Below are 14589 nucleotides of genomic sequence, written 5' to 3' on the forward strand. Positions count from 1 at the left end.
GCATTACAAGCTTGCTGCAAACAAATGCAATTTACATTTTTCTAAGGCTGCCCGGTAAACTTGCTTCTAATCTGAAAGAAAACAGGTGGTCAGAGGAGCCTCTGGCATTCTCCAACTAAAGCCCCTCTCTGGAGGGGGTGGGCTGAACACTGCTCTGAAATTCACACTAAGGTATTTATGGCATTTACACATGAATTAAATGCAAATTGGAAAATGACAAAACCGTGGAGAGAAAGAAGTGAAAGACTTACATGAAAAGCACCAAAGAGCCCTCCTAAAGCTTGATGGTTTATTAGGTGGGTCCTTATACTTCACAAGTCACTAGGGAAACTAGGCAACTAGGCCAGGATTACCACTAAACCCTGAGGTCACAAGAGACCTCTTTTTTTTTTTTTTTTTTTTTTTTTTTTTTACCCCTTGCCTCCATGTTCTGTGAGTTTGCCAGACCTTGAGTGAAAACTTGAGGTTACTAGCTGCTAGCTTGGCTTCTTAATCAATTACCTTTGGGAGAAATCATTTTAGTAAACTCTGAAATGTAATATATATGATGAGCTAGACCTGAGAGAAGGCCAATTTGTCATGCCGGTGAGTTGAGACCACATGGAAACAAGACTTTCCCTTGATCCTAAACTATAAGATTACTCTGATGAATATTACATATTGTATGCAGAAAACTTGCCAAAACAGACTTGCCTATTATGCTTATGCTAACATTTTTTTCTGGGAATAATGGGAAATCTAGAATATTTTAAAAGTATTTTTAATGTTTGGTTTTTAACTCTAAACTAGGTTTTTATTGGCCGTGCAAAGCCACTGTGTCATTGATTTGAATAATTTATAGAAGAAAATGGAATCACTTGATGACCAATGCCATTTTTGAAAAATACTCAATATTATTTTTAAATCAGACAGCAACTGCATAGCAAGTGAATCGATAGTAAATTCCTTTTGTTTTTATTAGAATGTGACTCGCTAATTTTATGCCATTATTAATATCATTTTTCTTCAGTTTTTTTTGTTTTAAAAAAGTATCTTTCTCAGTTTGTGTTTCTGAAATTTAAAGAACCTGTACAAGGTATTAGAATTGTTTCTGACACTCCTATTTTATTTCAGAGCTCAAGAGATGGATTCACTCGAGACCTCTGCGAAGAAATTCCTCGACTTCCAGGAGAAACTAGAATTACGGGTAAGGATTGGTAGAAATTGGTGAGATGAACAGAAATATTAGGTGGCTGTGATTACTTTAGGGCTTCCCTTCTGAAAACAAAATTTAGACAAATAGGACACTTTTATTCAGGACTGTTGAGAAAGAATTTTATTTCTTTCATTGACTCTTTGATGTTATATCTATTTCAAGAACTTTGTGTTAACTTTATTGTAATTGCTATTTTTCCATTCCATAGTCAGAATTGTTTAGGAAATCTGGTATTTATATTTAAAAATTTTCCTCTATGAACTAAAAACTGATTATTTATATAGTAGGTCCAACATATTATTAAGTTATTTAGCCTCCATATTTTAAAATATTTCTTTACTTAGAATTGTAAATATACCTGCTATAAATACTTATTTGTGAATTTTAAAAATTAAAATCTAATATATTTAGCCATGATCTCTTATTAAACCTCAAATTATAAAGTCCAGCAACTTAGAAGGTAGCATTCTAAAAACTCGGTAGGTTTATAGATTCACAAATTATATTTTAAAACTATTCTAGTTGGAAGTGATTTTCCAGATAAGAAGTTGGTAAGCATTAGTTTATTTTTTTCATGATAATTTATCTTTAAAAGGTGCTACCTTCTTTTTAATGGTAGATCATTCAACAAGAATATTCATGAGCTTTATCTGAGCCAAGTACCTAATACCATAATGTTTTTAGTTCTTATAATATTCCTCTATCGGTTTCATATTTACTCCTTTGACATCCTGTGTACTTACTAATTGTGGAAAGCTGTAGGAGGCATTTTTCCCTACTGGGAACTCTTTTGGTAGGGTATTTTTTTCTTTAATTTTAAAAATAAATACTACTTTTCTTTTTTAAAATATTTACTGTCCACTAATGCTGTCCCTACCCCAAGTCCCCACCAGTCTGATCAGTGATGCCTTATTCTCTTCCAAGGGGCTTTTTTTTTATTCACATGTGCTGGTAACTTTTTCAGACTAGAAATGGTAGTATCTTTCTAATTCTTGTCAACATTTAAAGAAAAGAGTCTTGTTGGAGTGTGATCAAGGATACTGAGGCATAAATTCTCAATAATTTATCATATCCTATTGCAAAGCATATTAAGTCAACAAGTCAAACCAATATGTGTTGGGTCCAGGCAAGCTCAAGGAATAGTATTCATGGAATGTTATTGTTGAAAAACATTTCATAATTTGCAGATAGTAGAGGAATTGTTCATTAGGATACATTATTATTATTATCTTTTAAATCCAACTAATACTACTCAATACTGAAAACAAAGCATGTTAAACATTGTTTCAGGAGGGAAGATTGTAGAGATGAAGTCTGAATTGCTTACCATCCATGAGACTAATGAGATCAAGTTTACAGGATTGGACCCATTATAGACCATTAACTTGACTCAGGGGATAAGTGTTAGTCCATGGTCACAGTCCATACATACAGAATCTCATGCTTGTGAGATTGTACTTTTGACCCTAAAGGGAACTAGGTGAAAAGTGTGCAACTTGCCTACTCAGGGAAAAGCACCACAAAATCTATATCCAGCTCAACTCGTCACTGTCCCATGTGAAAGAATATATAATTGTCAACACCATTTATAGAAGGCAGGACCTAACTCTTGGTAACACTTAAAGGTTGTCATTTAAGTTACTGTGAAGTGGACTTATGTTATGACTGACTTTACACTTGAGCAGAAAAGGGATATCTATTATAAAAAATGAAAAGTAGTTAAGTAATTCAAGTTACTCCATAAATACATTTAGCCTTCTAATTTAGTTTTTCTTTATGCTTCATCTTACCACAGACTCTGTCATTGTCCTTTCTTATGTCTTTTTAATGCTTAAATATTTGAACTTAAACTTAGCCAAACTTTTTGTCTAATGTCTTCTAAGAAGAGAGTAGATTAGGAACATTTGGCAGACTTCCTTTTCATAAGAATCCATTAATTACCAAAAACTATCATTGTAATATTTGTGTGTCTTAAACCAGAACTTGGCAAACACAAATACTTAGATTCTTCCATGCCTCAGGTGTCATGATGACTGTGGGAAAGCTCAATGAGGCATTCCTTCTACCCTGGATGTGTCACATACCAATTTATTGTAATGCTTTATACTTTCTTGGCATGATAATGTAAAAACATTGCCAGTGCTTACTTTAAACCTCTCTAGTTCTTACTTGGATACTTTTTTTATTTCAATAGACAAAGAAGTCATTTATATATGTCCATTCAATGGCCCCATTAAAGGACGAGTTTACATCACCAATTATCGCTTGTATTTAAGAAGCTTGGAAACGGTAAGTAGAACATAAGAGCTTAAAGATGACTATGAATGATTAGAGATTATAAGCTGGGTCCTTAATTTTCTTTTGCCTTTAGATATACTGAATGTTAAATATTCATGTTGTCCAATATATTTGCTACTCACATAACAATGATTGGATTTACATACAGTCTGGAACATGAGATCTTTACATAAAGGGATATAGGCAGACAGTTTGATGTTTGTAGGGGGACAGAGAGCAAAAAGTTTAGGATGATCTAGTTTAGTAGTTCTTTATCTGGGTTCAATGAACTTAAAATATTTTAAAATATTTTAATATCAGCATTTTTATGTAATTTGTTTTCTTTGCAATCCTACATGTTATACATTTAAAAACACTGTTCTGAAGAGTCCATAGGTTTCAGCATATTGCTAAGAAACTCCATGACACAAAAATGCATAAGAATCCCTGATGCAGAACATATCAGCTCTACAAAACAGTCAAGTTTATAGCAGCTTTGAGAGCTTAATTAGGTCTTTTCCTTGCAATTTGTATTCTTAAAAAACATATGGTTTTGTGGTTCTAACCTAGGGTTTGCTAACCTTTTTTCATTGTGTTGCAAATTTGGAAATTTCCAAATTTGCCACTGCATACCAGAGAAAATCTCAGTCACTGCTGAAAATTGGTGAGGTAGGGGAAAATGCAGTTGACCAATGATAGTGAAGGGGAAGAAAGGGAAGAGAGATAGGAGTGGTGGTCACTTGGATACACCTGCAAGACTTTCCAGTGTTATAGATTGCTTGTGCTCAAAGCAAGTGGAAGGTAGTAGGGACTTCATGATGAGAAATTACAGGGCAAAGCAGGGATGAATGTGTGTCGGGAGTGATCCTAGCAGCAGGCTGTGAATGAAAGGATCAATATGCTAGTTCTTTAGGACAGCAGTAGTCTCTTTTTTTTTTTTTCAAAAAATTTACTTTTCATTGATTTGTTTTGGAATCTCACCCACATTTATAAAAAATTCCCCCTTTCCTCATCTAGTGAAATATCCTTTGTAACATGAATAAAAAGGAGGAGGAGAAGCAATTCAGTAAAACTAATGTATTTATCAACTGAATCTGACAGTATATGTAATATTCCACATCCATAATTTCACTTTTTAAAATTTTTTACCTTTTGTTCTGATTCTTCTTTCACACTCTGACCAATATTGAAATATGTATAACTTGACTGTGTATAGATAAAACCTATACTTGCTATCATAGGGTGGGGGAAGGGAGAAAACTTTACAAAAATGAATGTTGAAAATAATCTTTACACAGTATTGGAAAAATAAATAAATTTATTATTTGGAAAAAAAGAAAAGGCCTGAAGCTGAGCAGAGTAGGAATAACTGTCAACTGGTCAACTTTCACTTGTACCCTAGAGTTAGGTCACAGATGTTTTATCATTAAGGTATTGATCTTCATCTAAGAATGGTGACCAGGGTAAGTAGCTGTCATGGCCCTGAGACTGTACTGGGCAAGAAGCAGAAATAGAAGTGAACAGCAGCTGTGTGACTCTGATCCAGTCCCCAGCTCTATCTGAAGACTGCAATTGAATAATCAGTGCAGGGAATTCAAACCAAAGGGAAATCTGCAGTTATTTTGTTCTTTCTCAGTCTCCAATTAGCTGAGAGAATCGAGGATCAGAATGTCCATTTTGGAACTCCAAGCAGGGGCATGACCAAAGATGTGTTGCCTAGACTCAAACTGAGATCAGAAGCTTGCAAAGCTCAGTTCTGGGGAGCAGTGTTCAGATTTCACTTTTCAGTTAGACTGCTTTGGGTGCAACTGAAAGCTTGCAAAACACCAATCTGAGCTTATCCTGATATACATAAAGAACATAGCACTCAGTACCCAGAGAATGCAGAAGTAGGACCCAAGAAAATATAACACAGGACCATGTAAGGCCTAGATGTTCCTTCTAGAAGCATTGAGTGTGGCCCTAATACAAAGTCCAAATTTGAGAAGTAAGGTTAAAAAAAATAAGTTTACAAAAAAATGCTTCCACCATAAAGAGCTGTTATGAAAACAGGGATTCCTAAGATATAACTTAAAAGAAAGAATGGCTGGGGGCAGCTAGGTGGTGCAGTGAATAGAATACCAACCCTGGACTCAGAAGGACCTAAGTTCAAATTTGGCCTCTGACACTTAATAATTACCTAGCTTTGTGACTTTGGGCAAGTCACTTAACCCCATTGCCTTGCAAAAAAAAAAAAAGAAGAAAGAAAGAAAGAAAGAAAAGAAACATTTGTAAACAAGGACTCAAAACATAGCTTCACAACAAACTCAACTAGACTTTCTAGGAGAAATGAAGCAAAAGGTTTGTTTTTTTTAAGAGTTAAAAATGGTTTTTACAAATTAAATCAGAACTTTATAGCAAAGAACTACAAAAGAAACAAGGGCTATAGGAGAATTAACAGCATAAACCTTGCTCAAGCAATAGATTCCTTGAAGATTAGCATGGTAAAATAAAATTGAAATACTGAATAAAAATGGAAGAAATTTTAAGATATTATGTGAAAAATAATTGAACTGTGAAACAGATCAAGGAGAGAGAATTTTTAATCATTGGACAGCCTACAAATCTTGACAAAAAAAAAGAACCTGAATGTTGGATTTCAAGAAATCATGAAAGAAAATTGTCTAGATCTAAGAGAACAAAGTGAAGATAGAAAGAATCTACTTGATCACCTAGAAATCCAAAAGGAAAACTTGGCATATAATAGGCGCTTAATAAATATTTTTTGACTTAAAATAGAGTATTTCTAAGTATCTCTGATGAAAAGATTGTAACTAAATAGAAAATTTGAAATACAAGAGAATCAAGATAAACATAGCAAAAAAAAAAAAAGCCTAAACACTGTCTTTCAAGAAATCACTATTGAAAGCTGTCCAGATCTGTTAAAACTAGAGGGCAATGTAAAGATAGAAAAAAATCTACCAGTCACCTCCTGGGAAAAAAGTAACAGTTCAGGATTAGCCAAGATCTAGAGGTCCCATATCAAAGAAAAAATACTTCAGATTTCTATAAAGAAGCAATTCAGGTACCAAAGAACTACAGTGAAAAGCATACAAAACTTGGCAGTTTTTTTTTTGTATACCTAAGATCTTGCAATATGATATTACAGAAGACAAAAGAGATAGACTTACAACCAAAATCAACTTGTTCTGCAAAGGTGAGAATACTTCTTTAGGGAAAACTTTTAAGCATTCCTTATGAAAAAACTAGAGCTGAGAGGAACTTTGAAATGCAAACACAAGATTCAAAAGAAACCCAGAATGGTCATTGGAAAGGGCTATATGATGATATATAGTACTGACTTTCTACATGGTGGGGGGGATGGAAACCAAGTGATCCTTCAGAACCTAAATATCTTGAAAAAAGAAAAATAGAAGGTCCAAGTTGGCCCCAAGATGGTGGTGCAAAGCTAGGAAGCTCCTGAAGCTTTTCTTGAAACAATTTTGAATGAAGCCTCATTTAGGAAAAGGTCTGTCATATGGATTAAAGAGGAGTATATCCCAGTGTAGGTGGGAGAGCTGAAGCAAGCAAGAGACTTTTATCTATGGTGTAGCTAAGGTCCCAGCACAACTCTGGCAGCTCTAGATCCCAACCTCAGCTCAGAGGCAAGGTTTTGAGCCCTGGGGAGGTGGTGTGTGGTGTTGGGCTACCTTAGTGCAAGGAGCAAACTGGGAAGGCTGTAAACACCATAGTAGAAAGCCAGGACCAGAACCCCTGGTCCCCAGCAAAAAAAGTTTAAGACAATATGCCCATATAACAGGAGCAGCACTCAACTGACAAAATGACCAGGAAAATAAAGAAAGCGCTATTGACAGCTACTATTCTGTAGGGGTGATAAAAGCACCATTTCAGAAGAGGAAAAACAGTGAAAAACTACCTACATGTGAAGACTCCTATTTTCCTCTAACCATAGCTGACAAGAATAGTCACAAATAAAACAAACTTCCTGATCCTGAATAGAATATTAACATGAGAAAATAATGGGGGGGGGTGAAGAACTAGAAACTAAGAGAGTGCCATAATTGCTTTAACAAATTGTAAATAACTGAATTTATTGTGCTATGGAAATATAATGGAAGATTATTATGCCATAAGAAATTGTGAAAGAGACAGTTTCAGAAAAACCTGGGGAATGAACTGATAGAGTAAACAAAAGCAGGAGAACATTTTATACAGGAGTAACTACATTGGAATGACTCAGTGTAACAACATTGAAAGACTGAAGATCTCTGATATTGTAATAACCAACTCTGTCTCCAGAGGACCTGTGATGAAGCACATTACCCATCTCCTTACAGAGTGGTGATGGACTGAAGGGGTAGAAAGAGACATATACTTTTTTTGGACATTACCACCGTGTGGATTCATTTTGCTCTAATATGCTTGTTACAAGGTTAACCAACCTGGGGAGAGGTTTGGAAGAAAGGTCAATGGCAACAGTGATCCAGCTTTCTGAGGCTGGATATGTTAAGGGGCTTCCAAAGTGGTCTGAAATAGGATTGAGACAGCTAGGTGGCTCAGTTGGTAGAAGGCTGAGCCTGGAGTCAGGGAGACCTGAGTTCAAATATGGTTTCAGACATTTACTAGCTTTGTGATCCTGGTCAGGTCATGTAATCTGTTTGCCTTAGTCCACTAGAGCTGGAAATGGTATAAACTCTACCATGGTGGTTTGGTGGGTGAGGATGATAAGGAACCAAGAAAGACCCTTCAAAAGTATGGTCCATGGAATCAAGTAGAGTTCAATACAACTGAATGACTGAACAATAACAGGACTGCAATTGCCCCTGGTCTTATTTCACACTTCCCCTGAAAGAGAACTGCACAGAGATTAGTGTTAAGGATATTGACATTTATTAGCTAGAAGGGTAGAGAATAAAGTGAGTTAGTAGATGAGTTAAGAACCTGACAGAATTCTCTGTTTAACCTTCTTTACCATACAAGTCAAAGAGTTTTATATAAACATTTTGATCTATTAGCCATGACCCTAAGTTTCTGCAGGTATAAAGGTAGGCAGTTACTTGAAGCAAAACTTTGTATAAAGAGAATCACCTAAATTAGAGAAAAGCATAAAGTCACAGTGGTACTTTTTGTACTTAATGTAATAATAAAGAAAGGTGTTGATTTTACTGATCAATTTGGAAATGTGAATGTGCCACAGAGCTGTCAGTTCAATTGCATTTTTTTGTAGTGGATCCCTGCATATTTCAGGTCCTTTGGAGATATGTAAAAATGGTATTAAGAGAACTCAGAATCTGTGCAGTTGATTCTAATTAAGGGTGAGTTAGTCAAAAGAGCCATTTCATAATCTGGAATTGGACCTCCATTCCTTCTCCTGAATGAACTTTTCTGGTAATCCCTCACAGCTCTCTATATTGTGATGGACAGAAAAAGTAAGGCTAAATAATGGAAGTGAACACAGTGAAGTATCCCTTTTTATTATAGATACAGCAAACTCCCCATACAGACACTTATGGTCACTTCTTAGTATTAGATCCCAGGAAATTTCAGCAACATTTTAGCATCCCTATATTTAAGCACCAATATTGCTTCCGGACCACAGGAATAAGTAACTCCGGGATGGCTCTTGAATGGATCTGGGTATTCTGGAATTGCCCCCTGGGTACAGGCCAAGGCTACAACCTTATTTTTGAGGTTTGTAGGGCAGCAAGTTTTTTCCATAGTTGCCTCCAGGGTTAATACACTACTGGTGAAGATCTAGTTCACACCATACCATTTACTACTGCTATCAGTGCTCCTTGAGAGGAGTCAGGTAAGAGACAGCAGATGGGAAAGAGAGCTAATTCATTCCTGTGGCATCTCTAGGCTTAGAGTAGACACACTGGAGATGGTTTTGGGATAATATTTAGAGCCATGCTGATAATTCCTAAAGTCTTCTTGAGATTCATTAACAATAAAGAATTCTGAAATTCCTATATTAGACCATAAATCAGTTATTTTATTTCTCTCTGTCTCTCTGCCATCCTCCTCTTCTCCTTACCATCTGACCCTGGACTCCACCCCCACCCCAGTAAGCTCCAGTAGCCCCTTTTTTGCCTTTAGAATCAAATATAAACTCCTCTGTTTAACTTGCCTTTCATAACTTGGCTCAGCTTCCCCTTTCAGCCTTGTTATGTAGTACTCCCCTTCCTTAAAACCTTAGTACTGTTAGACTGGGCTTGCTGCTACTCCAACAGAGCATTCTTATTTTCTGTTTTATAGCATTTTCACTGGCCTCCCCACAGGCCTAGAAGGTACTCCCTCCTCACCTCCTCCTCTTAGAATCATCTCTTTCCTTCAAAAATCAGCTCAGATGCCACCTTCTGCCTGAAACCTTTCTGAGCTCCCTCCCTTTTATACAAAATTGTCTTGTGTTTCTTTTTATATATGCTTGTATATGGACAGTTTTTCTCCCCAGATAACTAGAAAGCAAGGACAGGGATTGTTTCATTTTTGTATTTTTATTCTTAGTTCTTATCACCGTGCTTCATCTGTAGTAGGTAGGTACTCAGTAAATGCCTCTTGAAAAATTGATTGATTTGGGGCAGCTAGGTGGCACAGTGGATAGAGCACTGGCCCTGGAGTCAGGAGGACCTGAGTTCAAATCTGGTCTCAGCCACTGAATAATTGCCTAGCTGTGTGACCTTGGACAAGTCACTTTAATCCCATTGCCTTGCAAAAGAAATTTTTTTTAAATTATTGATTAGGACCTAGTGATCAGTTTGTTATATGTTTAATATAATATTAACAGAACATTATATATTATTTTTATTATCTTATATACATAATACTATGTATTAATATAGTAACATGAAGGTGTAATGCCTGCTTTCTTTACAAAAGAACTTGAGATGGCTCACAAACCACAAGAAGTGCAAAACAGCATTTCAAAGGATAAAACAGAACTTGAAAGAAGCAGGAGGAGTACATGCTTTGGGGCACCCAAACTGGACACATTTTTTTAATATTTGGGTAATCAGTATGGCTGTAAATTTTCTGGCTGCTAAGATAAAGCAAACACGTTTGATTGTAGAGTTTTTGTTTTCCGACAAAAGAACAGATGTAAATCCATTTAGAGACAGAATCTTTTCCTGGAACTAAAGTCAAACAAATTTATTGTTTGAGTTCCTATGTAAACGGTTATTGAGTGACATAATGAACAGATACCTTCAGCTGTAGTTTTGCAAAAGATAAACAAATGCTATTCAACTGTCAGATTTTCTTATGACCTTGCTATATAAGACACATCATCATATTATAAATCACCAAAAGGATTTGTGCAAGGGCTTGAGATACATTGATTGGGGACTTCTGGGATAGAGCCAAAATGGTGGCGTGAAGCTAGGAAGCTCCCGGGGCTCTTCCCAAAACAGTTTTAAATGAAGCCTCTACACAGACCCTCAAGCTGCAGATCCCACTAAAAAAAAAGAGAAACCAATTCTCAACTCAAGGTTGCTAAAGGCCTGTCTCTTCTGAGTAAAAGGGAAGTATAGTTCAGCATAAATGGAAGAGCTTGAAAGCCAGCAGGAGATTCTTAGCCGCAACACAGCTCAGGTCTTGACTCAGTAAGCTAGTAGTGCAACAGGCCAGCAGTGAGTGTCCCAGTCACTTAAGAGACATAGTTGAGAAACATTGGTTGGCTTTCTGTTGATAAAATGGGAATAAAACTTGGAGAAGCTAAGATCAGACATAAATAGTTAATGTGCCCATTAGTTGCAACTCTCAAATGTTAGATATCTTAACCTTTGTAGAGGGACTGGAGCTTATTGAAGTCAGAATAAAATCATCTAACACGTGCCAGTAGTACTGTTAATTTATATTGTTCATTACAATGAAAGCTATGAATTTGGTAGCATTGTGACCTAGATTTGTGTTCTTTTTCAGTCCATCCCATATCAGCACTAACAAATAGGCAGCAGGATTGGCTACTGATAGATTCATCATTTTTTTTCAAGAAATAGCATTTAAATCTTCTCAAGATTACAACCATTTCAATTCAGTCTCCTTTCCAACTGTTTTTGGGACCTGTTTTCACTTTCATTTTTATGAAAGTGACCATGAGAAATCCTAGTGTAGTTCTTAGCTATATAGCATGTAGAAGCACCTTCCAACCTTGAGGTCTGGCTCATTTGAGAAATGAATGGTATAAGATTTTATCTCTGTTGTTCTGTAATGATAACAGTTATTTTTCTTTTTGTAGTTTTATTTACTTCTACTCAAAATTAGATTCAACTCCTTTACATACTTAGTCATATTCATAGCCCTTTGGTGCCAAAAGGAACCCTAGAGATCATTTGCATATTTAATAATATTTGGTCAGTTAACACTATCAAGAGAAGGCAAGGATAATTTTCTTATTCCTGGACCTTCCAGTGTGTAGATAGATAGATAGATAGATAGATAGATAGATAGATAGATAGATAGATAGATAGATATCTGGGCAGCCAGTAGATAGCCTGTCATTGCAATTCTCTTTACCCAGGATCCTTTCCATTGGATAGGTTAGTTGAGCTCAGTCATAGAAGATAAAATATGTATGTCTAGGCTTAATCTCCAGAATACAACATTACAATTCAGATCACCAGTGGCTCTGGACCAGCATGGGGTTAGACCGCAAAGCCATATGCTAGGCCCTCAGGGAATACAGATTTGCCATGTAAGCTCCTGCTTGCCTCTCTCAGAAAGATTAATGTCCAAGGCCACACCTAATATGGAGCTAAGTGGAAAATACTAGCAGATTACTATAGCTAGGCCCCCTCTGACTTCTCCAGAGCCTCCCTGGCTGCTTACCTTAAGCATAGTTCTTCATGAAACTCACAAAGGATAGGCTGGCTTGACATTTGTACATTTGTCCAACAGTATTGACCACAGTGTTGGCTTCAGGGTGGGCCATACAGAAATGCTTTATTTCCTCTTCCCTAGTGCTTATTACAAACACCTCTACTCCTTCAGAATCCTCTTTTCTCTTCTGTCTTGAGTCAGTTCTACTGTACTTTCTTAGGGGGTGCAAAGAACACAATGATGTCCTCCACGGTTTTTGTTTTTACATTCTGACATAAATGTTGGTTGTAGAGTAGTGAATGTTAACTTAGCATGCAAGTATATTTTTCTTAAGGAGATGTTTCAGAAGTTGATAAATACAGTTTAACATTTAAAAATTTCACAGAACTCCATAAATCTCAGTGGAGCATAGACATCCTTATTAAAGGTGCCTGATGTTTTCCAATTATTTGGCAGTAGGTGAAAGTTCTTTTTTTAAATAAGTTATTGGGTAACAATTTTCTCTTAAATCAGTCAAGTTCAAGTAACATGGTAGTGTCTCCTTGAGTCATGGTAACATCCAGAAAAATGTTACTTTAAAAGTGTAATCCAAAACATTAATGGAATCTTTGACAATTGATCTGAATAAATAAAATCACAATTTTTGCAGCTTTTCCCTCTTCTATTCCAGGTTCCTAAATGCTTTGATTTCTAGACAAGTTTTAAAAGTTGTGTTTAAATTTTATAAAGAAAACATTGGCTTTTAGTATTCATTAATTTGACAGATATTTATTAGATGCCCATGCCATGAGTAAATATTGCATAATTTAGCTATTTAAAACTTTGTGTCCCTAAAAGGTGATCAGTTGGCAAGGGGAAAAAATGAATAATGCCCCAGTTTCATAAGAAGTATATAGATGCACTGATTGCAAATCTCTAGAAATATAAGTCATTAATCCTTGATTTTTTTCAATCAGGATCTGCTATAGATGTTCATTTTCCAGCATTAACAATTGCTGGATTAAAGATTTGCCTTGAGCATTGAATAAGGAAAGAAAAATGTTGAAAGTGTGAATAAGGGTACAAAAATGCAATTTAAGTAAAACTCTGAAGGTTGTGGAATATGGCATCAGATTATAGATTAAATGTAGATTATAAATTTTTAGAGGTAGAAAGACCTTGAAGTGTCATAGAATCTCATCTCTTCTTTTTCCAAATTTACAACTGAGACCCACAGGTTAAATGACATGCTCATGATCATACATCTTGGTATAGCAGAGCATACTGAGGCCTTTAGTTTTCTCCTCAGAAAAATCAACAATGGAGGAAGGGAATTGTGGAAGTTAGTAGAATAAGGTATGAAATTCTCCCCTCATTTAACTTTAAAATAATGCTTCAAATTACATTTTAGAGTGGCAGAAGTAATAAGTAGTCCTGTTAAAGCAGTCATCCAGTCTAAAACAACCAGAGAAAATGTTAGGAAAGATCTTATCTTCAGGTTGGTGGTCTGGCTGGGAGGGATGTGTCAACAAAGAGCAAGCCCTTGGAAATGAGTGAAGGGCAGCAACTGTGTGACTTCTGGAACTTTTACCCCAGTGACAGAGTGAGGGTCACAGTTGATTAGGGAGCCCTTTACTGTTAATGGATCAAGACCCAAACTTATTGGCTGGACACAGTCTCAGGGTAGCCGTCATAATCTCAGACAAAATTTAAGCTTAACTAGATTAAACAGGGAAACTATTAAGTTTAAAAAGTGAGTGGGTCAAAGAAAATAATCATAGAAATGAAAAAAATCATAATAATGAGACAATTTAAAGCAAAACTAGGATGCAACAAAAGCAGTAATCAGAGGAAAAAATTATATGTCCAAAGCTTATATCAGTAAAATAGAGAAATCAGTGAATTGGGTATGCAATTTCAAAAAATTAGAAAAAAAGAAATTTAAAGTCCCAATTATGAGAAATCCTGAAAATGAAAGGTGAGATCAATAAAATGTGACTGTGAAAAACCCATTGAATTGGGACAGCCAGGTGTCTCAGTGGATAGAGCACTGGCCCTGGAGTCAAGAGTACCTGAGTTCAAATCCGGCCTCAGACACTTAATAATTGCCTGTGTGACCTTGGGCAACTTACTTAACCCCACTACCTTAAATAAATAAAAATTTAAAAAACCATTGAGTTAATAAATAAAAAAGGAGCTGGTTTTATTTATTTATTTGTTTGTTTTAGATTTTGCAAGGCAATGGGGTTAAGTGGCTTGCCCAAAGCCACACAGCTAGGTAATTATGAAGTGTCTGAGGTCAGATTTGAACCCAGGTACTC

General features: G+C 35.9%; 1 protein-coding gene across 3 annotated transcripts in view; it reads left to right on the top strand.

Annotated features, from left to right (window-relative positions):
* The window catches only part of MTM1 (myotubularin 1), a 97673-nt gene that overhangs the window by 34049 nt on the left and 49035 nt on the right, over window positions 1-14589 (top strand). For all 3 annotated transcript variants that reach the window (XM_074206707.1, XM_074206709.1, XM_074206708.1), the window contains exons 3-4: window positions 1114-1186; window positions 3390-3484. In XM_074206707.1, the coding sequence (XP_074062808.1) occupies window positions 1114-1186; window positions 3390-3484 (168 nt within the window). The remainder of the gene's footprint in view (window positions 1-1113; window positions 1187-3389; window positions 3485-14589) is intronic.

This window comes from Macrotis lagotis, chromosome X, assembly GCF_037893015.1.
Source record: "Macrotis lagotis isolate mMagLag1 chromosome X, bilby.v1.9.chrom.fasta, whole genome shotgun sequence".
Taxonomy (NCBI): Eukaryota; Metazoa; Chordata; class Mammalia; order Peramelemorphia; family Peramelidae; genus Macrotis; species Macrotis lagotis.